Raw genomic sequence first — 25181 nt, 5'->3', positions numbered from 1 at the left:
CACGTCAACTCTCCAGGAGGTGCCGATGAGCCTCCACTAGCGGAATCTCTAAGTTGGGGGGTCAGCCTCCAAGATCACAGTCCCCCCGCTTCCTGGGTACTTTGCGTTTGTCGGGTTTTTGTTAACCTCTAGTGTAGCTAGAGTGGCCAACCATCCTGATTCACTCTGGCCTGGGGAGGTTGCCAGGAGTTAGGACTTTGAGCTTTAAAACCAGGATGGGGGGAATCCCTGGGTGGCGCAGCGGTTTAGCGCCTGCCTTTGGCCCAGGGCGCGATCCTGGAGACCCGGGATCGAATCCCACGTCGGGCTCCCGGTGCATGGAGCCTGCTTCTCCCTCTGCCTGTGTCTCTGCCTCTCTCTCTCTCTCTCTCTCTCTCTCTCTCGCTCTCTGATGACTATCATAAATAAATAAATAAATTTAAAAAAATTAAAAAAAAAAAAAAAAACAAAACCAGGATGAATCGGTCCCCCTACTGGTCTCTCCCCTAACAGTCCCTGATGCATTCTCACTATCGAAGTCCCACACCTCTTCCCCTTTTGCTTCAACCACACACAACACCTGGCTAGCGGCATGTGAATCTTTTGGTTTCCTCCCGGCCTGGCCACAAAAACTTTGCTGAACCACTGTACCCATTGCTCAGAAATGTGTTACCTGCATGGGCTGGGCTCATCAAGTGCCTCCTGCAGGCCAGTGAACCCCAAGAGCTACTGAACACTTACTATGCACAGAGGGTGCACAAAAGTCCCTGTAGTGAAGACACACCTGAATCTCCACTGTTCCCCAGATGTGCAGTGCTATGGGTCTGTCGGGGATCGAGGGCAGGGCTTCTTGGAGAGGACCTGGGATTGTGGTGGCACACCCTGAAGAAAATATCTTGTGAAAAAGGTGCAGATGTGCAAGAGTACGGGAGGTTCCAAGAAGACCAAGCAGTCCAGGGAGGACAAAGAACTGGGGAGAGCTAACAGGTGCACCAGGGTGGCAGGAGTCACTGGCCCGTCACCCTGAGGTGCTTCACTCAGCAGACACAGAGGTAGCAGTCTATGATGGGGGTCCACTGGCCAGGAAGGGTGTGACCCCTTCCCTAACCTGATAGGAGAACCCAGCTTCCACCCTCCCGAAGCCCACCCCAAGTGGTCAGGGCAGTGGCTCCCTGGTGTGGCCACAGGGCAGTTTGTGGGGGACAGCCTCACCTTGTGTCGAATGCTCTAGGGCTAGAGCAGTCTTTCTCACCCTTGTCTACATGTTACAATTGCTTGGACAACCTGTAAAACTTCTCATGCCCAGGATACATGCCAGGCCAATTAATCAGACTAGATCAGGTTAAGACCCACACATGGGTATTTTTAAAAGCTCCAGGAAGAATGCACATGTACAGCCAAGGTGGAGAACCCTGTGCTAGAATGATGTAGGGAAGAGGCGGGGAGGGCATGCTCACAGAGGGGTTCCTTTGGCAGGGAACTTAGCAACTGAACCAGAGGGGCCCAGGACCTCCCAGATTCCCTTACCCCATCCCACCTCCCTCCTCTCCCATGTGTCACAAGAAATGAAAGGACATAAAACGGGGAGTAAGAATGAACACACTTTTGAGAAACATTTTCCGTTCTTGTAGGAAACAGGTCCGTGTGCTAAAGGAAACACCAAGTGGAAAGGGAGTCTGAAAATCAGAACTAATAGGTTTCAGGTCATTTTTGGCCACATCCCAAAGCCCCACAAGACAGCCCAGAGCTGCCACTCAGCAGTGAATTATGTATCTAAAAGGAATGGATAAAGAAGATGTGGTCTATGTATACAATGGAATATTACTCAGCCATTAGAAATGACAAATACCCACCATTTGCTTCGACGTGGATGGAACTGGAGGGTACTATGCTGAGTGAAGTCAGTTAATCAGAGAAGGACAAACAGTGTATGTTCTCATTCATTTGGGGAATATAAATAACAGTGAAAGGGAATAGTGAAAGGGAATAGAAGGGAAGGGAGAAGAAATAGGTAGGAAATATCAGAAAGGGAGACAGAACATAGACTCCTAACCCTGGGAAACGAACTAGGGGTGGTGGAAGGGGACGAGGGCGGGGGGTGGGGGTGAGTGGGTGACGGGCACTGAGGGGGACACTTGACGGGATGAGCACTGGGTGTTATTCTGTATGTTGGTAAATTGAACACCAATAAAAATTATTTTATTTAAAAAAAAAAAAAGGAACCAACCCAAGTGGACACCCGTTTCCTCCTCTTCCAAATACACCAGGCCTCAGGCCCAGACTCAGCACCCGGCAGACCAGCCACAGGTAGGGTTATGTCGCTCCCTAGTGGCGATGCCTGAGTACAGCTCCATTCTCTATTTCCAGAAGCTTCCCCTGACAAATCTCCTCTCCCACTTTCAAGTAGGAAAATACTTCAAGATGGAGAACCTGCCATGTGAAGCACAAATGCCTTATAGCCTGTACTCAACCCTGGCATTCTGCCTATAGTTCCTGCCCCCCATCCTGAGTGTGGGAGGCCCCTCAATGCCATGGTTGGGAGCTTGGGCTATGAGGCCAGACAGATGTACAGCCTAGAGAAAGTCACTACATCTCAGCCACCTACACAATGAAGATAATACAGGACCTGATTCAGAGTGTTTGTAGAGAGCAGAGGGACGGCCCTGGAGAATAACCACACCTGACTTCCAGTAAGGGCCACAGACAAACCAGCAGTATTAAGGGTCTGGGTTTTCCTCTGAATGAAAGACATCCCCAACCCCACTGAGACAACAACAGATAATGCTTCTCTCTGCTTTGGATGCTGGGGCTCAAAACCAAACCCAGAATAGTTCTAGAAGGGCTTCACAACTTGCACTTGCATTACTTTTTCTTAGTAATGACACTAATCTTATTTGTTCTTGGTCCTCATTTCTTCCTGTTGTACTGTTAGTACCTGTAAGTCTCCTCAAATCTTTTCTGGAATAAGATAGGATATAAACAAGTGAGATTTTATTTTGGACATTGATAAAAGTTTTGCTCTTTATACACAGATCCCTATCGAATTCAGCATTTACTTTAAAATGGTATCATCTTTGATTAAGACAAAAGCCTTCTGTCTAAAAAGACAGTGGTTCCAAAATACACACATCAGAATTACCTTAGACTTTAAAAAATATTCTAATTTAGAAGGTTTGGGATAGACCCCAGGAACCTACAATTTTAAAAACGTTTCCCAGCTGCTTCTAAGGTAGCCAGCCTAACCCTGGCCATGGAGCTGTGTGTGAGAATCTCAGGCCTGAAACTTTAAAAAAGAGTAGTGACAAAATATAATTTTCTAAATAAAATGTAAACCTCAACTTTAACTGATGTTTCAAAAACAAGGGGTATAAATCCAAATCTGCAAATCAGACCCATCTAAATTCATTAAGGGCAAAAGATTTTGGGAAAAACCCAGCAGTGAGGCCTCCTATGAAATCAAGACGCTCCTACTTACTTTTGGGTCCTTGAGTTTGGTTTTTCTTAAGGTAGTTGCACCTGGAGCAAACTCCCCTGGAATGAAGCTATTTCCCGGTTCCTTGACAACCAACCCATCTGTCTTCAACAGGCACACTCAAATCTTGTATGAGGTCGCAGATGCCGCCAACAGACCTGCCTGTTTTAAGATTTCACCCCAGCTCCACTAGAGGGTGCTCCTTCCCTGGCCTGGAACCCTTCCCTACACGGGGGGTTAGGGTAGGGGGTGTTGGTGGTTGATGGAAACAGTAGCACCCAGATAGGCCAAGGTGTGTTTCACACAGGACACTGAAAGTCAACTTGTGCCTTCCCCATCTCTCTGGGCCTCCAGACACCATGTGGCTGCCATTCCCTAGCCCCAGGCGGCAAAGACCCACAAACTGCCTCTATGATTTTTATTACCAAGTGGGGAGGATGGCTCTGAAAGTACAGCAGGACGGAAAGTCTTACTTCTGGTACATCAAGGCCAGCACTCACTGTGAAGTGTGCGAACACACTGGTGTACACTATGAACAGACCTATCACAACAGCAAAGCAGGGGGAGAGGTGCTAGGGGGATTTTCTGTGTCCCCAAGTCCAGGTCTGCAGGGCTTAGTTGTTCCTTATACACTTTCCTCTAAAGGATGCTCTTTGGCAGGATCCTCAGATGCCCAGGGAATAGGACAACCGGGTCTGTGCATTAAGAACCTTTTTTATAGACTGCTAAGATCCTTGTGCTGGCAAGGGTGCTGAGGGTGCTGCAAATTTCACCTCCCCAAAGTCAGACCTAGGTCTAAAGATGCCTAGACAGCTATCTACCCTCTGGGCCACCATTCTTACTCTGGTGGGGCCCTCAACCCTTTTATGAAGGGGTCACAGTTCCCTCCCCTTCCTTGGAAATCCAGGGCCCCTGTTTAGCACAGGGAGCTAGGAGCCATGGAGAACCCACCAACTATGAAATCAGCACCTGGGAAACCCATGTTAAAAATCTGTGACAATTATGAAACACTTGCCAAAAAGTATGCTAGAAAAGACAAATATTGCTACAGAAACAGGTGGGAGGTAAATAAAGGAGGTGGAATAGAACACACATAGAGAAGGAAAACAGATGACAGTCCAGGTGACAAAACAAACAAACAAACAAACAAACAAACAAACAAACCCAGGACACACATGGGGCAAGGCAATCACAGGTGGAGTTAATACTGACCAGGGATCCAGTTCTGGGAAATTCTCAGTATTATTTTACATCTTGCTATAAGGTACTGAGCCTGGGGCAGGCAGGGCCTGTGACAGATGAAAACACACGCTAGGTCTTTCTAGTACATGCAGTGCTCAGCTACAACAGAGCAGCTGGCTTTACAAGAAATCGCAAAACACACCAGGTACTGATATAGCCTTAACCTGGGGTTGGTCAGAGAAGGAAAGAGGTCCTGGTCCGACAGCAGAGACACACAGGACACCAGGGCTGTCTCCGGGGTGGTCCCTGCCCATGCTGGCTGGGAAGAATGGGGGACTGGCTGGCAGATGCTAGTAGATTTCGGGGAAGGGAAGAGAGCCAGAGAACCAGGGACGCTGAAACTAGAGAAGACGCTGTGATGGTACATCACTAACCCCCATGCACAGTGGCTTTCGGGGTGGGGGTGGGGGGCGGTGGTGGACAGGAGCAGAGGCCCACCAGTGCCTGGGCATGATGCCAGGTGGCAGTCCTGAAACCACAGCAGCCACCCATTCTATTAACCACTGGGAAAGAATCAGTGATTAGGGGCCTCAGTCCCAAGACTGAACATTCTCAGGGAATAATACTGGCCTTATTTTAGAAAGGAGGAACACCCAACAACCTTAATGTGGAAAATCTTACTTGCTGACTGCAATGGCATCGGTGCCTCTGTTTCCTCTAGGTAGCTGCTTCCAGGGAAGGGTGACAAGTACCAGCAGTTAGTCATCTGCCTGTCACTGAGGGTGGGGGATGCTGGTAGCAAGAGCATGGAAATCCATGTGTTACAAGGACACGGGAAAAGAAGGCCTCCTTCCCTTCCTTCTATTTGCTTCTGCTCTGACCTTTCCACAAGGAGCCAGAAAGGCCAGATGGTGATGAAGCGGACAGTCCTACCTGAAAGGCTCACTATGAAATCTCAGGGTGCGTGTTAGCTAGAAACCAGCGAAGCTGTTCTTTCCCTCCCGCTTCCTTCTTCATCCCTTACCCTTCTGTCACTTCCTCCCCCATGAGGGCAAGAGAGGGAGAGAGAGAGAACAGGTACTCCTTTCATTTCCTAAGTACTGTGCATCTTGGTGGCACTAGCTCCCCCTCCATGGTGTCACAGACAACAGGGCAGGTTTGAAACTCCCACCAGGTTACAGATGACAGTTACTTCCAAGTGGTCTTCACAGTTGAGAAGGGCATACATTTCAGGAGGCAGCCTCTGGGGTCCCCCCATTCTCTCACGCACACACACTCACACAGATTCAAATGCAGTGGGAACAATGTGCAGCCACTGGGCTCAGTCAGCTCATGTCAAGTATTGCACCACGAGGAACATGAGCACACAGGTGAGCAGCATCCCACCGATCATAAAGTACTTGTCCTGGAAAGCCCGCTTCTCAATGAGCCGCATCACTGTGTTGGACAAGCCCAGCATGTTGGCAATGTCAAGGATCTTCTTCTGAGTCCCCTGGGGGCAGACAAGAAGAGAAAGAAAAACAACGATCAGCTCTTTTTGCCAAGGAATGGGACTTTACCAACAGACAGTCTCCTGGTCATGCCTGAAGCATATAAAAAGCAGCATTAATCAGAAACAGATTCACGCTTATGGTCAAATGACTTCTGATCAGGGTACCAGAGCAAAGCAAGGAGGCAAGAAAAGTCTTTTCCACAAATGTGCTGGAACAAGGGACTCTAGGCACATGGGGATCACAGACACACACACACACGTCTCATATATTTTATACCCATGTATGTGTGTGAAAAGATCCTCAATTCATATTATGCCCCCAAATTAATTTGAGATGGATCACAAAATTAAACACAAGCTTCTAAAGGAAAATAGGAGAATGTCCAAATGCTGGAGACCCAGGTGTATACCAAGCACAGAATGAGTAAACGATGTACAGTGAATCTTTGTACTAGAATACTACTTGACAATAAAAAGGACCTAATGACCTACATGGAACAACATCAAAGAGCCTGGAAAACATTCCTGAGAGGAAGAAGTCATACTTCCGAATACATTTATGTGAAGTTCAGTAACAGGCAAAACTACTTAATGGTGAGATAAATAAGAACAATGGTTGCCTGAAAGGAGGGGTAAACTGGCTAGGAAAGCAGGAGGGACTGTACAGGGCCAATGGAAATGGTCTGTCTAGAGAGCAGTGTGAGTTACAAAGGTGTGCACACTTGCCAAAATTCAATGACCTGCACACATTAGATCTGTGCGCCTCTTGTATGTACATTATATCTCAAGAAAAAATTTTTTACAATGTCATACATTTTCTTAAAAAAAAAAGGCAACATCAAAAAACTTTTCCTCTGCTTCTTAACTCCCAAACCCTGGCTATCAGCTTGTTCACCTTGTAGAATAGAAATTTCTGGGATTCTTCGGCGTGTAATGTGTGGGTCAATGTCCATGTTTATCAAAGGGTCTGAAGGGTACAATTACCAGTGCCATGATCCCTTACAAAACACCACCAAAGGCAAAAGGATATTTTACTCCTCAATCAACAGCCCATAGCACCCAGCCTGCCCCTCCTCTTGGCTTTCTAATTTTTGTTTTTAAGCACAATTTCTTATGAAGTAATAAGTTTAAATGACTCCTAGGACAGACCCCATAGCCTACTTCCACACACGTCACCCACTGCATCCTTATGGATGGCATCTAACCTAATGCCCTACGTGCCTTTTTTAAATCAACAATGCATTAACGAGCAAGAGAGAAGAGGAAGAGGTGCAGACAACATGAGGCATCACAGACAGGAATTCAAAACCTAGGTTCAGCCCCGCAATGACAGACAAGCCTTACTGAAAGACATCTCTCAAGTCAAACTTTACTGTTACGAGAAGGCCAGAGACATGTTTTTTCCATAACAGTAATGGTAAAATTTAGGCTCTCGCTAAAGATTCTGTTTAGCTCAGATTATTTTATTACTATATGAAGTATAAGTAGCAAATCACTTGAAAATTAACATAAATTTCAAAAAAATGTATTCCTTTCCAACCCCAAATTTCCCCAAATCATGGCCCAGTTCCTTCATGCTCTCTCCCATGTTCCTTTCAAATGGTTTAGGCAGAAAACCCCAACAGGACTGGGGTGGGAGGAGGGAATCAAAAGACTTTAAAAGACAGGTAGGCAGCAGTAGATGTCCAGAGGAAACTGAATCAGAAACCTCACATTCCAACCCCAACCACCTTGCCAGGCTTCCCGGCACTTCCTTCTGGGGACAGTGTAGGGGCAATGTTGCTTGGACTCCCCAGTAATACGAGACTTTGCGAGGACATGAACATTTGTTTTAACAATAAGCTCTAACTAACCCCACCTCCCAGGTACATGGGTACGACATGGGGAGTTTTGTCCTAAAAGACTTTTACTAGGGCGCCTGGATGGCTCAGACGGTAAGTGTCCAACTCTTGATTTTGGCTCAGGTCATGATCTCAGGGTTGTGAGACTGAGCCCCTGATCAAGACCCAGCATGGGTCTGCTTAAAATTCTTTCTCTCTCCCTCTGCAAGCTCCGCCCCCTCCCCCCCAATCAAAAATAAATAAATAAAAGGGTTTTACTGTTTTACTGGGTTGTGGGCAGTTTTCTAAGGAAAATGTAGATTAATCATCATGTATCAGTTGAGATTACTGCAGGCGGCCACTCAGAATGGTGGCACCTGTGAAGCTGTCAAGAGAGCATACTTCAGGACCACAAGCACCACCACAGCCAGTGGCAGGTTAATTGTCCCTCGCGGCTTGCCTGACCTTCTCCCTGGTAAAGATGGCAGGGGCTGGTCAGCAATGTACCAAAGGCCTGTGGAGCTGACAGGCTCAACGTGGTCCAAAAAAAACTAAGATAAAGTTCACACTTCCGAGTGACTGTTTCTCACAGCTCAGTGGCCGGGACTGCTTCGTTCACAGGGGACCACACCCTGATAATAGGCGCAGCCCACACCCCATTATCCATCAGGGCTGATACAGGAAAAGGGCTGAGGCTGAAACACCACGATTGACATCAGAATCTGTGTAATGTTTCTGTAAACCACTCCCGGGGAAGGGGTGGGAGTCAGGGGGGAGTTGGAGTCTCAGCCAATGGGGCAGGGCTTCTAGAAAACACCTGTGACTACCAAAAGTACAGAGGTGCTGTAGCTCAGCAGCAGGTGCTCTAGAAGCCATCTGCCACCAGGCAGCTAGGGCAGCCCTAAGCCCCCACCACTCACTACTATCCGCTTCGGTTACAGGTGCACAAAAGATGTGGTGTCCAAGGTGGTCCACCGGAGGGGCTCTCCAAGAAGCCACGGAGGGGGAGGTGCCACATACGGCCGCATCTGCCTTCTTAGAATCATGGATTCTGTAATTTCTGAAATTGTGGAATTTCTTGGATCTTACTGGTTCCTTCTGTAGCGGCCACTGTCACGAAAGGTTCGGGACAGGGAAAAGGACCTAGGTACCAAGAGATGCCAAATCATGCTTCACAGTGAGCACAAGAAATAGCTACTGGTAAAGGGAGCATGGTGACCCGTGGACTCGCAATAATTCAGCTCCGACAGGAAGGACCCCAGGCTCCATCAAAATCTCAAAATGTGAAGATAAAGAGCCGAAAGGTAAATGCGGGTACCAAACTGTTGGAGGAGGCCAAGACAAGGGGCCTGGTCCCTGTCCCCCGGAAGTGCCCCACCTTCAAAGTCAGTCTCTGGGCCCTTAGTCCCTCCAGAATACTGTGCCCTCCTCCAATGAGGTCATCCATGCCGTGGTGAATTTTCTGGAGGGAGGAGTTGAACTGCAGCGAGTCATCCATTGGGATGGTGGTGTCAGAGTCCTGTGAAAGAGACGCAGGCACTGGATTAGCTCTGCTGGCTGCTCGGCTCCTGGGATCCCGCCACATCTGGCCACTCTACCTTTGGGCCAAGGCCAAGCTCGAGGAATAGCCAGAGGGAATGGTGCAAGAATCAAAGGAACCGAATAGAGAGGAAAATGCAAAGCAGAGACCTGGGTGGCCTCTGTTCGCTCAGAGCAAGAGCAACCTTCCTCAGATGTGGCACTCTGCAAACGAATCCATTACATGAGGCCCGTTAACTCCTGCCTCTCTGCCATGACCATGGTCTAGGACAGATGTCGGTCCTTCAAGGCCTTGCTGGGCTCCTCCTAAAGGCTTTCTCTGACCATGAACTCAGCCCATTCCACACGTTCCTCTCCTTTGCTTTCCCTTAACGCAATATTAACTGTTTGCTTTTGGTCTGCAGCTGTTTTACCTACAGCTTATCACTGCAATTAGATTGAGACTAATGGTAGAGGAACCTGTGCTTTCCATCGAAGGCCAAAGCGTGGCCCGGATGGGACAATTCTAAGCAGGCAAGAAAGGTCTGGAAAGAAAGGGAGGAAGGGAAAAACAGATGTTGATCAAGCCCTTTCCACTCTGCGTGCACATTGCCCTAAGCTCCCCGCATCTTCATGCAGACATTACGGCGTAATTACCATAGCATTCCCATTTTAGAGGTGAAGAAACTGAAGCCCAGAGAGGTGGAGCGGCCTGTCTTGACTCATGCAGAGCTAAGTTCAGTGGGGCCTGCATCTCACTACTGAGAGTGAGCCTGCCCTCTTAATCATCCTGTAGAGACCAAATGGAGACTGGCCCTGGAACTCTAAGTTTACACCGAAGTAGACTGTATACAGCAGTCAGGACTGGCTATAATGCTGTTTTTTCCTGCCTCCTGATGATGGCACGTTCTTCAGTCTGCCAAGCAGTGCCATTCCCATCTCTTTTGATCATCATGAAGAAGCTAAACCACCTCATCTTTCCTCCCAAGTTCAGAGCCATTTTTCATGCATCTACCCTCAATCCCCGCAGATGACACGCTTCTCACAGGTAGGAGCCATGGCTTTGTATTTTTCCACAAGCTTTACTCTTGGCACCCTCCATGGTGTTCTGCACACGGCTAATGGTCAGTGGGGCAAAGACTCTAATGTTTGAATGAATCAACGAGCAGCTCTGACAGGCATTTGCAGAATGCCTTTTATATACAAATTTTTCTTAACCTCCCACCCGAAAGAGTATATATAGCTCATGGGGAAAAATGTATTATAGTTGCAGCTCACAGAATGACCAGCAAGTACTTCATTTGGCAAGTCAATTTTCTCTAGGGACACTGTCTACACAGTCCCACACCAAGCTGGTAAGAAACAAAATAATTCTGAGTGATCGTCCCAGGCCTAAAACAGGCCTGAATACCCAGTGCTGTATCAGACGCCCACACACCTTTTAGTGGGTTGGACAGTTCATTGCGCCTTTTGAAGAGCAGCTATGAAAATCTGAAACTTATAATTAATTAATTAAAATTTTTTAAAAATTAAAAAATTTTAAAAATTTAAAAATTTAAAAAAATTAAAAAGAAAAAGAAAATCTGAAACTGCAAGAAAGACAGCTATCCTTACCATTAGACCACCAACATGTCCTCGTTACACTTTTGATTTGTTAATCATTGCTACGTGACTGCTTACCCTAGAGAAGCAAAAACTATGCAGGCACATTCAGGGAAATTTATTGCCAGTGTAGACACAGCAAAGAGACTTAAATATCTGTGAAATGTGGACTGGTCTGAATTCTGATGGCAGACTTTGAAAGCTAAGATCTTGTTAGAAAATGAACCTCTCGGGACACGTGGGTGGCTCAGCGGTTGGGCGCCTGCCTTCGGCTCAGGTTGTGATCCTGGGATCTGGGATGGAGTCCCACATCGGGTTCCCTGCAGGGAGCCTACTTCTCCCTCTGCCTGTGTCTCTGCCTCTCTCTCTCAGTCTGTGTCTCTCATGAATAAATAAATAAATCTTAAAAAAAAAAAAAAAAAAACCTCTCTGTAAAACAAAACAAAACATAACAAAAAGGCCTCCAAGTCCAGCTCACTTGATGAAAATATATTACACAGGACATGAGAAAGGCCAGTGTGCTCTATAGCCATGTGCAGGAAATGAGCCCATGGAGACCCGAGGGCAGGGGCAAGGGTATCCCAAAAATCCAACATGTGAACCAACAGGCCACTTTTGAACAGGCTCAAGTTAAGCAATCTGTCCAAAACAAAGTATCTGTTAACAAATTCCTTCAAATGGCTGCTCAGATTAGGGGCAAAAACATTTTAATGCATCTGACGCTGGAACCACACACAGACACAGCACAATGGTGACCGCCCGAAGGCAGCTTTGAAATGCTGCCCTCTTGACAAATGGTCTCCATTCTAATCATCTGTCTCTATCTGATCAGAAAAACGTTTCTACCACGTGAACTTCCACCTCTCCGTCAAACCAGGTCATTTTTACCTCTGCCCATTCCCTCAATTCAACTGCTTTCTTTTCAGGTTTCTGTATTAGAAAAAAAGAGATTTCCCTTCTAGGTCTAGTGGCTGTGGCAATGCACAAAGTCCACCGTCATTTCCAGTTAGTCTCCTCTTGCTCAGTTGGCTTCAGATACCCCCCAAAAAGGATGAAGCTCCAAGACCCCAGCCGCAGCTCCAGTGAGCCGCCCAGTACCTGCAGATCCCCACCCCAGGAGCCTGGCTTACGTTAGTGGTGAAAGTGCGAGACAGGAGCGCCTCTCGCTGTCTCTCCTGCTGTTCCCTCGCGTATCGCCGATGCTGGAAGTTACTGAGAGCAGTCTGCAGATGCTGGACATCATACTTTAACTGGTCAACACGACTGGAATTAATGGAGAGAGAGATTACATTCCGGAAACTCAGGCAGCACACTTAGAGTAGCCAGGCTTTGCATTCAAGATGTTTCCTTACTTCTCCCTACATCACTGTGTGTTATCCCCGCTAAAATCATCTGATTTTGATCAAGGATATTGAAACTAAAAGCAGCAGCCTGTGGTCAAAGCAAGGTTGTAGCACACAAGATTCCAACAGCTTTACTTAAGCATCTGCTGGTCTCTGATTCTGGATGCATGACAGGGAACAGGTGACAGGAAGCAGGCTCAAAGACCTCTCCCTGACCTTCTATGGATTAGATCGCTTTCCAAGAAGCCCAAGGGCATCTTTTGAGTAAAGCATCAACAAAGTTTCATAAAACTTTAGGGAGCAGGGGCTGGGGTGGAGGTGGTGAGGGGAGTTTCATTTTAATTTTATGGAGGAATATCAAACATTAGATCGGTAATTCATTATAAACTGAAGTGATTAAGGGCAAGATTTCATTTCAACCCAAGAATGCAGCGGGAACCAAAGGGTAGGGCAAATCTCCCTGGCAGCAGCAGGATTCAAGTGAGCAATCTGGTCAGAAAGTACTTGGAGGCAAAATTTTAGAATGACCCAATATAAAGAGATACGAAGCTTCTGAGCCGCCACCTCACAGGCTTTTTATGTTGAGGAAGCATGCCTGAAGTGGAAATTGTGCCCTTTAGGGACTTTGCCAGCTTTATCTTTACAGAGTCTCAGTTTTTCAATGTGTAAATGGATTTTCAGAATATTCGATAGCCTCCCCTGGGCTAGCTCTGATGGGCTGGGGGTGTCAGAGCACTCACAGTTTGGCATTCTGTCTTTTGTTAGGGGGCTCCTTGCTGGACAAAATCTCCAGACGCTCTAGATGGTTGAATATCTGGTCTATGCTTGCTTGGATTTCGTTTTCTACTACTGCACAAAAGAGAAAAAAGAATAATTGCTGGAAAAGAGACAGTGAACTTAAATTAGAATGATACATTAAACATATCTTTTTTCCATATCCAATAAATTCAAAGAAACACATTTGAAAAGGGAGAAAAATGCAAGTACCACTGAATAACAGGAAAAAATTCAAGTTACACTAAGTGACTCTGTAAACGTTGTTCTAAATACATACACACACAACACACACACATATATGTAGCTGTTAAAGCCATAACAATGCCAATTTTTTAAAAAGTTAGATAAATCTGTAGAAATAAATTTCCTGCCTTTAGAAATGAAATATTTTAAGCAAAATGCAGTATCTTCTGAAACAGAACTAGGTCTCTTTTCCTTTGAGATTATTCTCAGATACAAGTTATAAATATCTAGTATAAAGGCTGCCAATTGAATTCCCTACAGTAATGAGGTTAAAAGAAAAAAAAAAAAAGCACAAAGGGGAAGATTAGTGTGTGAAACACAGAGAAACGCTCCCTTAAGGCTTTCCATAAGAATGGGCAAACTGACGTTGCAATCCCCAAAATAGACCAAATATCACTAGGAAAGGCCCAGGAAAGAATCCTCAGAGGTAAAGATATGATAAATACACTCATTTTCCTTATCCCTTTTGATAAACAGTCGAAATGACCTCTTTTCCATTTCTAATCGTGTGACAATGAGAACGCTGGGAAGGCAAACAGAGCCCATGGACACTAACTGTGCACAAAAAAAAGGGCACCCAGACTGCTTCTTGCTGAGTAAAGTCATGACAGCAGACAGTGATGTCACCATCCTGGGCCAACCTACAGCTAACAAACACAGTTTAGATTAGATCAAGGTAGGCACAGAACCCAGAAAAGAGACACCTCTGAAGCTGCAGAAAGAAGGTACTAGTGGACCAAATACGGTGCGCTCACAGCCAGGTAGGGAGGTGAGGGGGTGGCCTCCACAGTGTGTGGGTAACCAGCGGTGCCCCTATGACCAGCTCTGGGACAGGACCTTTCCTTGTAACAGAGAAGAAACTACAAAACAAAAAGCAGTGCTCTTCTCCAAAGAAACCATGGTGTGGGAACTAAACCAATTAATATTGCTATTCGTTTCTGAATAATCCTCCTAAAGAGCCACAGTTCTCAGCTCAGAAGAAATGACCAATTCCAGTTAAATATCCCTGAAGTGGTATGGAGTACATTCCTCTAAGGGCTTGGTAATTAGATTAAGACAGATGGAGGAGAAGAACGTCCATTCCCATAGGGCCATGTCAGGTTGAGTGGAGGGGTAATGGGGGATAAGACTTGTGGGATTCCACAGGGTGCAATCAGGGAAGTCAGGGACTTTGCCAGAGGGTTTTTCTGTCCACCCCAACAACAGAACTCATTCTGCGCTGAATCATTAAGCCCCTGAGGCAGAAATGCGGTCAGGAAACCCAGCCCATTAGCATCGTGTCATCAGAGAAAGGACTCTGGTCTCCATAGTTAATTACTCACAGTGCAGAGACTGCTTGTCTGCCGTCTCCAGGCGTGCCATGTGAGACTGGATCTCATGGACCTGCCTATCAAAGGAAGAGAGAGGAAATGAGTGAGACAGGAGTAATCAACAGTGCTTCGGTCAGGAAAGACACGTTTTCTGATGCCAACATGTAACTGATTTAAATTGACAGCATCACTGAACTGTAAAATTTGTAAGTGGCACTTTAGGCCACATGTTTTGGCATGATTTCTAACATTTTAACATGAACATGAATAATAATACCGACAGGCAGCATTTGTTGAGCCCTTGCCACATATCAGACATCCTGCAAAGTCAATAACCCCATGAGGAAAGTACCATTATCATCTTCGTTTTATAAATAAGACGACTGTAGCGCAGAAAGGTTATGAAGCTTGTTCAAGGTCACACAGCAAGTGATAAACCCCAATCTGGACCCAGCCAATCCCACTCTCTGTTCTTTGACCCAATGTGCCGAGCGCTGGTCTGTACTAGGGAGGGCCAAAGGGCAGGACAGATATAATCCTTGTCCTTGAGAAACAATGTAATTAGGAATGACAGGCCAGAGAGACATGAGAAGTCCCAAGAAGATTTGAGGGAGCACTAATACATATAAGTCTAAACAAAAAGAAAGCTGAGGAACTGTGCCTGGTGGTGCCAAGCAAAGGCAAGCACACAGGAGAGTAAGCTGGAGGGAACAGGTGGGGTGAAGGCAGTTCTGAAGATCATTTTGAAGACATGATCTACTGAGGGAAGAGATGAAGAAAATGGTACCCAAAGAGGCATTGTCAGGTGGATTACGATCAGGCTCGCCGGCCTGGAAGAGATTTGGGGTCAGAGGGGAGAAGGGATGAGGCTATCAGTTGGAGATGATCAGAGAAGGTCCTGAAAGATAGAGATCTCCTGTTTGGTAAACATCTTTCCCCAGCAATACCAGGTGATTGCTATCTCTTTTGGAAATGCAACACTGTACCCTGGACCTCTGGCACAATCCCAGACATCAGGCCCTGGAGCACTCTCCAGAGGCTCCCCTGGGCTTGGCCAAGGTCACCCTCGGAGCCCTTCCTGGCAGGCCTGTGTGATCAGTACTGAATACTGCCTCTGTTGCCCCCAACAACTGCCTCCTAGTGTGTCTGGTCTTTCCATATTAGAGGCACATGGGAGGAGTCTGCTGAGCTCTTCTATCACCTCCAACCCTTGAAAGATTAGCAGCCATCCTCCACCATGAGCACCAACTGTGAACCCAAATTTACTAATGCAAGCCAGGAGTCCAAAGTTGGTTTCAACTTCCTCTCGTCTTTTCCCAGGGCTTTCCTGAAACCTCTAAATATGACCCATGGCACCAGAAGCAAGGCCAGCTCTCTAATGACCCTGAGTGCACCTGGGTGAGACGCATGGCCCTGAGAGGAAACTAGAAATCACTACTAGAGATGGAGAGACCAGACTGCTACTCCAGTCAGGTAAGTCCTGAGAGTTTAGAATGAGGGCACATGAGATTTGGAAGCAGATACAGGAATGCAGCTTGACTTAAGCAACATCTGGATCAGGGTTACCATAGGAACGGCAGTAGAGGACCGCATGGCAACGCTGATGGAAAGGAGAATTAGGATTTCACAGAAGGCCTGAACATAGGCAGTGAGGCAAATTTTCAGTGGTAGCTTCATAGAGCAAATCTGAAAATTAGCAGCGTCACTGACAGGAATGGAACATAATACAAAAAGGGGTGGGGGCAGAGAGTATCCAAGACAACTCTGAATTTCAAAGTATGAGAGAGATGACCTGTCCCACCTGCTATTAACACTTATTACAAAGCTATAATAACAGGGGGATCTGGGTGGCTCAGTAGTTGAGTGTCTGCCTTCTGCTCAGATCGTGATCCCAGGGTCCTGGGATCAAGTCCTGCATCAGGCTCCCCACAAGGAGTCTGCTTCTCCCTCTGCCTATGTCTCTGACAGTCTCTCTGTGTCTCTCATGAATAAATAAATATTAAAAATAAAAACAACCCACCAAAGCCATAATAATAAAAACAATATGGTAGCAGTACAGAGACAGACAGACGAACCCTAACCCCAACCCTGACCAAGAAGCAAAGAATAGAGGCTAGCTAGAAAGAGCTCTCCATGTTTGGGAACTCAATGACATAAATGAGTGGAAAAAAGAAGGTACTAGAGTCAATGCCAAAGGCTCATTTTGTTACCCATATAGCAGACAATATCTCACATAATACACAAAAATAAACTCCAGATGGTTTAAAGCCCAAATGGAAAAAGCAAGGCTTTAAAACTTTCTGAAGAAACTGATGAATCACTGAACTCTACCTCTGAAACTAATAATATACTACATGCTGATTAACTGAATTTAAATTAAAAAAACTTTCTGAAGAAAATATAAAAGTGCATATTATGACCTCAGGTTAAAGAACTTCTTAAGACAAAAAACAAAACTATCCCCAAACCTCACACACCACAAGGCTGGTAAATTTGAGTACGTGAAAACAAAAAATTTTTCTGCAGCAAAGGTGCCATAAAAACAAATAAATAATAAAAGGCAGAGACTGGAAAATACCTGGAACAAGTAAGAAAGGACTCCTGTCTAGAACATATAAGAGGAATGCTACAAGTCAACAGGAAAAGTCAAACAGAGAACTTCTGTAAAATGCGCAAAAGGCAACTGACAGTAAAGAAAACCCAAACAGTCAATATAAAGAGATACTTCCCTTGACCAGCAATCAGGAGAAGGCAAATTCAAAATAATGAGACATCACATCTCATTGGATTGACAAGTATTTTAAGCTTTAAGGATGAGGGCTTCATGGCAGGCTAAATGAGGTACCCAAAGGATCCTAGGGGAGATTTCCAGCATTCTACCACAGGGCTGCCTTTGGCTTTATGTTTTGTCCAATTTTTTTTTAAAGCCAACATATGAAATTTGCACATGATTCTGTGCTATAAAGAGTAGTTAGACTGGGTGGTGGGCACTGAGGTGGGCACTTGATGGGATGAGCATTGGGTGTTATTCTGTATGTTGGCAAATTGAACACCAATAAAAAATAAATTTATTATTAAAAATGAGTAGTTAGGATATTGTACTACAAAATAAATATTAATGTTTTTCATTTAGGCTAAAATAGTAAGATGAAATTTGTCAGGGATGAAAAGTATTTTGACTTTTTAAAAAAGTCACATGTACAATATTGAACGGCACTCCATTCTGGGAGCCATCTGTTCAAGGACCCTGTCTATTAAAGGCTTCCCCTAATGGAAGATGATGAACAAGATGACTGGGAAAGAGTCTAGAAGTCAAATCACAAAGAGGAACTGTCAAAAGAGCTAGTGATAGTAAGCCTCTGAGGAAAGAAAAGGGGAAAAAAAAAAAAAAACCTCTATATTAAAACGGGGAAGTTGGTGCTCTTCAAATATCTAGAGTTGACATACAGGAAAAGGAATGGGCTTGTTCTCCATTGCTGCTCCTTAAGGGAGATCCAGAACCAAAAGGTCCAGATTTCAAGATGACAGATTTCAACTCAGCATACCCCCTACCCCTCAAAAAACCCCGGAGAATAATTATGAACTCTCATTCTTCAAGAAAAGGAACAAGGAAAAGGAGAGTTCCTGCATGTCTGCCTTGGATTTTATAAAGGGTCTTTCTGACCAAAGTGTGTTGGAATGGAAAATCTTGCCAGTCCCTTTCAATTCTTAAATAAATAAATAAATAAATAAATAAATAAATAAATAATATTTTTTTTAGATTTTATTGATTTATTTGAGAGAGAGAGAGAGAGAGAGAGAGAGAGAGAGGGAGGAGAGCACACAAGCAGGGGGAACTGCAGGCAGAGGGAGGAGAAGCAGGCACCCCACGGAACAGGGATCCCAGGACCCTGGGATCATGACCTGAGCCAAAGGCAGATACTCAACCACTAAGCCACTCAGGCAAAATTTTTTTTTTTTTTAAATTTTGAGATAGAGCACACGTGTCTGCATGTGTGCAAGCTGGTGGGCAGGGAGCAGCAGAGGGAGGAGGAGAAAGAGAATCTTAAGCAGGCTTCATGCCCAAGGCAGACCCCAATCCTGGGCTCAATCAACCCTGAGATCATGACCTGAGCCAAAAACAGGAGTCAGACTCCTAACCAGCTGTGCCACCCAGGTGCCATCCCCCTTCAATTCTTAAATTCTATGAGGACAGAGGGAGAGATGGTTGCAACACCTACCCTTTAAACACCCTTCATTTGGCTTTTACTGGTTTCTAAGCTAAAACAGGTAAACTTTAAGTTGTAGGGAAACATTACTGACTTTTCCCATCTAAGCTCTATTATAGGCTTTGAATGAACTAGAAAAGATACTGCCAAGAAAATGATTCCAATCTCTACATTTCCTACCTGAGAGGAAATAAATGCAAAATAACCAAGCAAGTATTAATTAATGACAGGGTGGGAACTACAGTATGCTAAGCGGGAAATCTGTTTTATTTTTTTTTAAGATTTTTAATTTATTTATTCATGAGAGATGCAGAGAGAGGCAGAGACATAGACAGAGGGAAAAGCAGGCACCCTGCAGAGAGAAAAGCAGGCACCCTGCAGAGAGCCTGATGCGGGACTTGATCCAGGACCGGGATCACACCCTGAGCTGAAGGCAGATGCTCAATCACTGAGCCACCCAGGCATCCCAGGAAATCTGTTTTGAACTGGGAATTCACAAACACACCTGAAGCCAATACGGAACAGGTGATACACAGGTATGACTTGGGAGTGTGGACACTAGAAACTGTTAAGTCCTAGCCCCATTCAGCACGGGGTCCATGGTGGGCTTGGGTAATAATATAAACAAACAGAGACCCTAATAATAAGTCACTGTTGCTGACTCAAAAAAAAAAAAAAAAAAAAGTCTGCAGAAGATCCAGGAAGAATTTTAAAATGAAGTTGTCTTTTTAAAGTCCATGGAACCACCCTAATGCCCCTTCATATACACCCACTTTGTATCCATTATGCCTCTGACCACTGCAAGCAGGAAACAAAGTTTTGGAGTTAAAAGAAACTGGTTTCAAGTTCTGGTTCCACTACATAGCAGCTGAGGGACCATGAACAAGTCATTTAACTCCTTGACGCCTCAGTCTTAGGTAAAATAGGGTATTAACAATCACAATTATTTAAAGGCTCATAGATCCAAATGCAGCATGAAACTGCTGTGTAACCTACATAGCATCACAGAAACCTTAGTGGTTGTTTTTACTTAAAAGTGGTGGGAACCATCTGGCCATTTTCATCTCCCTGACCTTGCTTCTACCACATTTAGCCTCTCACCAGAAGGCAAAATCAAAAAAAGGTAAAACTGACCTTGGGATAAAATAATAGTTTTTACACCCAGCTGCTCATCAAAATCACTTGGGAGAGCTTGTTAAAAATAGAGCTTCTTCTGCTCCAGACCTAATGAATCAGAATCTCTAGAGATAACAAGGTGCAGAGCACTGAATGGTCCTGAATGATATAGAGGACAAGTATGGGCACTGGAATATTGAAAATAGAAGCCTGGCTACTTATTCCTCTATGATGTTCATTCAAATGAAGTTTTATTTAAGTATAAAATGTTTATTCTGATTTTCATCCCTTTTTTTTTCTTTTCACTCGTTCATGTGGTGATTCAGGAGCTTTCAAGACACCTAATTTTAAAATATCAATCTCAAAAAAAAATATCAATCTCAAAATAAATAAGTTAATTAATAAAATAAAATAAAATATCAATCTCCTTCAACATACTTTCAGGGACACCGCACAAGATAACCACCAATTGGGTTCAAAGTCCCAGCAAAATTCATATGCTCGGTTACTGCCGTGTCAATTCAGTTAGACAATTGTTAATTTCTGCCAACTGCAAAAGTTAACTGCTGATGCTCACAGGGTTGCGTGTTCCTCTTTAAGACACTCCATCACCAGTTATTATGAAGCTGAAAGGAGACTCGGAGTTGAACCAGCCTCAGACATTTCACAGATCAGAAAAATAAGGTGAAGAAGTCTAGAACCAGGACTCCCAGATTCAGCACTTGAGAAGAAAAGACTAACTGTAAAAGACCAACCCTTCCTTAGCAACATGAGAAATGCCATTCCTTTTCCAATGGACTCACAGGCTGAATTTTTTTTAATCCCTTCCTGTAATTTTGATGAGCCCAGGGCTCCAGGGTGAGAACCATATTCTGTCATTTTAATACCGTTACAAAGTAGGTTCTGTAGTCTCACTCACCCAAACCAAACACTCCATCACTATGGTCTTTAGTATAAACCAGATCAGAATAAAAGCGGGGGGGGGGGTCGCAGCAACAAGCTTAGTGTCGATGAGGAGTAGGTGCTGACATCATTTAGGAACTGTGAGCTGCAATGAAGCTTTTTCTGACGACCTTAGCCCAGGGACGGCTCTTTCTAAATTGCTAAAGAAGATTCCGCTCCTTTACCCTCCATCGCATCCTGTCACACCTTAGATCAGTCTCCGGACTGTCCAACAGTAAACTATGTGGAGGGGCCCTGACTTCCCACCAGCTCTATCAATCCAGAGCGCTGAGTTGGCAGGTGCTGGACAAAGCATTATGATCGGTTAAGTGTGACTTTCCCTTCGCCCAGTCTACCCAGCAGGTGGTTGCGGCCTCGAAGATCCCAGGAGCCGTCCGGCCCAACGTCTCCAGGCATCAGGCCGGACCCTCCAACCGCCGCCGACCTGGGCACCCCGCCAGAGACTGAGCGCTTCCGAGCTGCCCCGGGCTGCGCCCCGCCGGAAGGACTCGGCCTCTACACCGGCGGACGCCCGAGGCCCCAGCCAGGGTAGCCGGCCTCGCCCAGCCTGGCTGCGCTCCCGCCCGTGCCCCGACGCGGCCCTCACTTGTGCGTCTGCTGGTATAGCGGCTCCATGTCGCCGGCCGCGCCGGGTCCGGCCCTGGCTTCCTCGGAACACGTCCTCACAGAGCCCTTTCCGGTTTCCGGCTTCCGGCTTCCGGTCGCAGGACCCGCCCCCTCCTGCCAGCCAGGGCTGCCCCCACGCGCGCCCGGCTGGCGGTGGTGGCGAGAGAGGAGGAGGATAACGGGAGAAGAGGCCCGGGCAAGAAGGCCAGGTGTAGTCAGAGGCGCTGCGGCAGATCGGGGACGAGGAAACGTGGGTTTGGGCCGGGGGCGGTCTTCAGCATCAGCTCAGGCGTTGACCAGGGCAGTCGGAGAGGACCGACGTGGGGTCCTCAGAGCCCGGCTGCAGCAGAGCAGGTGGATGGATCCCTGCCCTTCCCTGCGGTTGGCTTCGCCGTCGACTGCTCCGCTCTGGGATTGGATGGAGATTTCGCTCATCGCTGTAGTGTCTGCCCCGAGCTTCTCCTCTGTCAAATCTGTCCGCTTCCTACCCTCCCCGCCCGTCCCCCCCTCCCCATTATCCTTCCAATAAACTCACAATGAATGAGCGGTTAGTTACTATGTGTGCAGTGGGGGAAACCGGGCTCCTCTTGCCCTCCAAAGAGGTCGCGGGCTAGGAAGTAAGATAAGTATACAAAGAAGTCCAGACAGGCTGAGCTGAGCCGGGGTCAGCCCCGTCGAAGAGTCAGGAAAGACTCCTAATGTAGGAGGTGGCATTTGAATTAGGACTCGAAGGATTGGGACGCTTCGGTCTCTCTCTCCACAGAGACCTAACCCGTGTCCACCCTCCCAGGCTTATCTGCAGTTCCTTCCAAGGGAGGAGATGTTCCTCTTCCTTTGACAAGTTGATGCTTTTATTTTCCTGTATCCTGGAGCCAACCCAGTTTTGTGTCCTAAGAGACTGTCCACCCATGTACATTCTTTCCCAAACATTTTCCCATTCTAATTATTAATGAGCACCTACTATTACCAGGCACAGATACTGGGAGCAGGATTACAGGAAAGATAGCCTTCAAATATCTCTTCTCTCGTAGTCTGTTGACAGAGCTAATTATGCCCTCCAGCTACATTATCAAGTAGAAAAGTGCTACAGTTGATACAAAGTACCTTTTTTTTTTTTTTTTTTCTGGAGAAAAGCAAGAAGAGTTCGTGGATGAAAGAGCCTATGAATGGGGCCTTCAAGAATCAAGTGTTTTGTTTTTTTGTTGAAGAATCAATAGAATTTTAACAGTGTCTTGCACATGCTAACCCCTCTGTAAATGTTTATGTTTAAAAAGATTTATTTTTTTGAGAGAGAGCAGCTCACTCAGAGGGTAGGGGCAGAGGGAGAGGGAAAGAGAGAATCTCAAGCTGACCCCCCACCCAGTGGAGCCCAATGCTGGGCTCTGTCCCAACACCCATGAGATCATGACCTGAGCAGAAACCAACAGTCCCTCAACCAACTGAGCCACCCAGGTGCCCCTGTAAATGTTTATTTTGTTGGCCTAATGGAGATGAAGGGAAGGACGTTTGCAGCTGAGGGGATAGCTTGAGAAAAGGAAAATAATGGGAAAGAACATAGACCTCTTGTGGCTGGGTTTAGGGGGCTTGGGGGCAATAATAGTGTGAGAAGGAAAGTTGGAGCCAGATCATGGGGGATCTTCAATGTCATGTGTACATTTTTATTTATAGATTTAAAAAAAAATTCTGTAAGTAGTTAGAAGCTTTTAGAGGTTGGAAAGAAATTTTAAATTTTCTCAATTTTTATGCCTATGTCTTGCTCTTCTTTGGACCTCACAGCATCCCAGTGAGGTGGGTAAGGCAGATAAGGAAATAGAAGTCCAGAGGACCTCCCCTCTGCTTCTCAGTTTCTTAGGTCTTTATTATGGGCGTAGGGCTTTCTCTAAAGAGAAGAAAACTCCATCTTGCTGTGCTTTTAACTATCTTATTTCTTTTAATGACTAAACCACCTTGACAATTGATCTACACTGCCAACATCTCTGTGGATGGCCTGCCTTCCAATCTCTCCTTTGTTCTCCTAGAGCTGTTTTCTAGCTCCTCAGAGTCTACCTGACTTAGTCCAGTGGTCTCTTTCCATGAATTTTCATACATATATTCATTGAACTCATATACATATTCATTGAACTCAAACTCATATCAGGCACAATGCAAGGATTGGGACACAAAGAAGAGTAAAACATCCATCAGTTTGCCATAGAAGTTCTTTATTTTTTTAAATTTAAAATCAATTAAATAACATGGAGTGTATTATTAGTTTCAGAGGTAGAGTTTAGTGAGTCATCAGTCACATATAACACCCAGTGCTCATTATATCAAGTGCCCTCCTTAATGCCCATCACCCAGTTACCCCATTCCTCTCCCCTCCAGTGACCCTCAGTGTGTTTCCTAGAGTTAAGAATATTTTATGGTTTGTCTCCCTCTCTGATTTCATCTTATTTTACTTTTCCTTTTTTAATATACACATCTACACAGAGGGAAAATATCTACAGAGATCATTAGAATACCACATGGCAAGTGTGGGATAGAGATAATTAGGACCTATGTGATGGCAGAGAAGTGACACTTAGCCTAGTTTGGGGATTCAAGAGGACTTCAAAGAGATGATGATACTTGAACTGAGTCTTGATTTATTTATTTAATGCTAGTTACATTATTACTCATGATGCTACATCATCCTTCACACTTCACATGAATACTGACTTCTGATGACCCAAAGTTTGTTACTGTGCTTCCCTGATGATGACACTAATGGTGAGTTTTCCCTAGAGTATGCAGGAAAATATGAGTAACTATTCACTGTTCAGAATTTTTTAGTATAAATTTATAATAATATACCTTCCAACTATGTCTTCTCTTGAATTCTTTAGGTCTTAATCACTGCATTCCTAGAATATGATCTCTTTCAGTGTTGACTGCACCCCTGCCTTCCACACACTGAAACTAGTTGGCAGAGGAGAAAGGGTAATTAGGCTGGAGGTACATGGATGAAGTGAGAAAAGAAGTCCCCAGAGCAGCCCGGGTGGCTCAGCGGTTTAGCGCCACCTTCAGCCCAGGGCCTGATCCCGGAGACCCGGGATCAAGTCCCACATCAGGCTCCCTGCCTGGATCCTGCCTCTTGCCTATGTCTCTGCTTCTCTCTCTCTCTCTCACTGTGTGTCTCTCATGAATAAATAGATAAAATCTTTAAAAAGAGAGAGAGAAGTCCCACCCATTCTAGATGGAAAGACAGGGTACAGGACTCAACAAAAAGGTAACAATGCCAAAGACAATTGGGTTCTGTCAGAATGTAGGGAAGGAAGAGATCCCTCTGAATGTCAATGATGAAAGAAGGCTTTCCAGAAGAGACGAGATTTCATCTGGATCTTGAAGTGTAAGAGAGTTTAACACATATGGAGAGGCAGGCACAGGGCATTCCTGGCAAGCAGGGAGGTAAATTTGGGACCAGGCCGTCTGTGTGGTCCCTCTGAGCCAGAGCGGAGGGTCTCTACAGTAGAGAAAGATGAAGCTGGAATGCTGACAGGAAAGCTGTCTTGCCTCCATCTTGTAGCCCTGG

At 45.6% G+C, this 25181-nt stretch overlaps 1 protein-coding gene across 7 annotated transcripts; it reads right to left on the bottom strand.

Moving 5' to 3' along the window:
• Positions 1-1567: 1567 nt before the first annotated feature.
• Positions 1568-22066, bottom strand: GOSR2 (golgi SNAP receptor complex member 2). 7 transcript variants are annotated; one of them, XM_072781380.1, is made up of 6 exons: positions 21612-22040; positions 14751-14815; positions 13149-13254; positions 12196-12328; positions 9324-9464; positions 1568-6125 (listed from the first exon to the last, which is right to left on the bottom strand). In XM_072781380.1, exons 1-6 carry the CDS (start codon positions 21638-21640, stop codon positions 5964-5966), a joined length of 636 nt encoding a protein of 211 aa, XP_072637481.1. In that variant the 5' UTR covers positions 21641-22040; the 3' UTR covers positions 1568-5963. The 7 variants fall into 7 exon arrangements, with proteins under 7 accessions (XP_072637481.1, XP_072637480.1, XP_072637484.1 ...); XM_072781379.1 differs by having other exon boundaries at positions 13149-13257; positions 21612-21767; XM_072781383.1 differs by lacking the exon at positions 21612-22040 and adding an exon at positions 21212-21408 and having other exon boundaries at positions 13149-13257.
• Between the last annotated feature and the right edge of the window lie 3115 nt (positions 22067-25181).

Source organism: Canis lupus, chromosome 16 (assembly GCF_048164855.1).
Source record: "Canis lupus baileyi chromosome 16, mCanLup2.hap1, whole genome shotgun sequence".
Taxonomy (NCBI): Eukaryota; Metazoa; Chordata; class Mammalia; order Carnivora; family Canidae; genus Canis; species Canis lupus.
Note: the sequence above shows the minus strand (reverse complement) of the source record. Positions and strands in the feature narration are given on the sequence as shown.

Coding starts and splice junctions, on each gene's coding strand:
- GOSR2 (XM_072781379.1), bottom strand. CDS start 21,640: ATGGAGCCGCTATACCAGCAGACGCACAA. Junction 13,258..14,750: donor AGACAAGCAGTCTCTGCACT/GTGAGTAATTAA, acceptor TCTTTTGTGCAG/TAGTAGAAAACGAAATCCAA. Junction 12,329..13,148: donor AAAAGACAGAATGCCAAACT/GTGAGTGCTCTG, acceptor CATTAATTCCAG/TCGTGTTGACCAGTTAAAGT.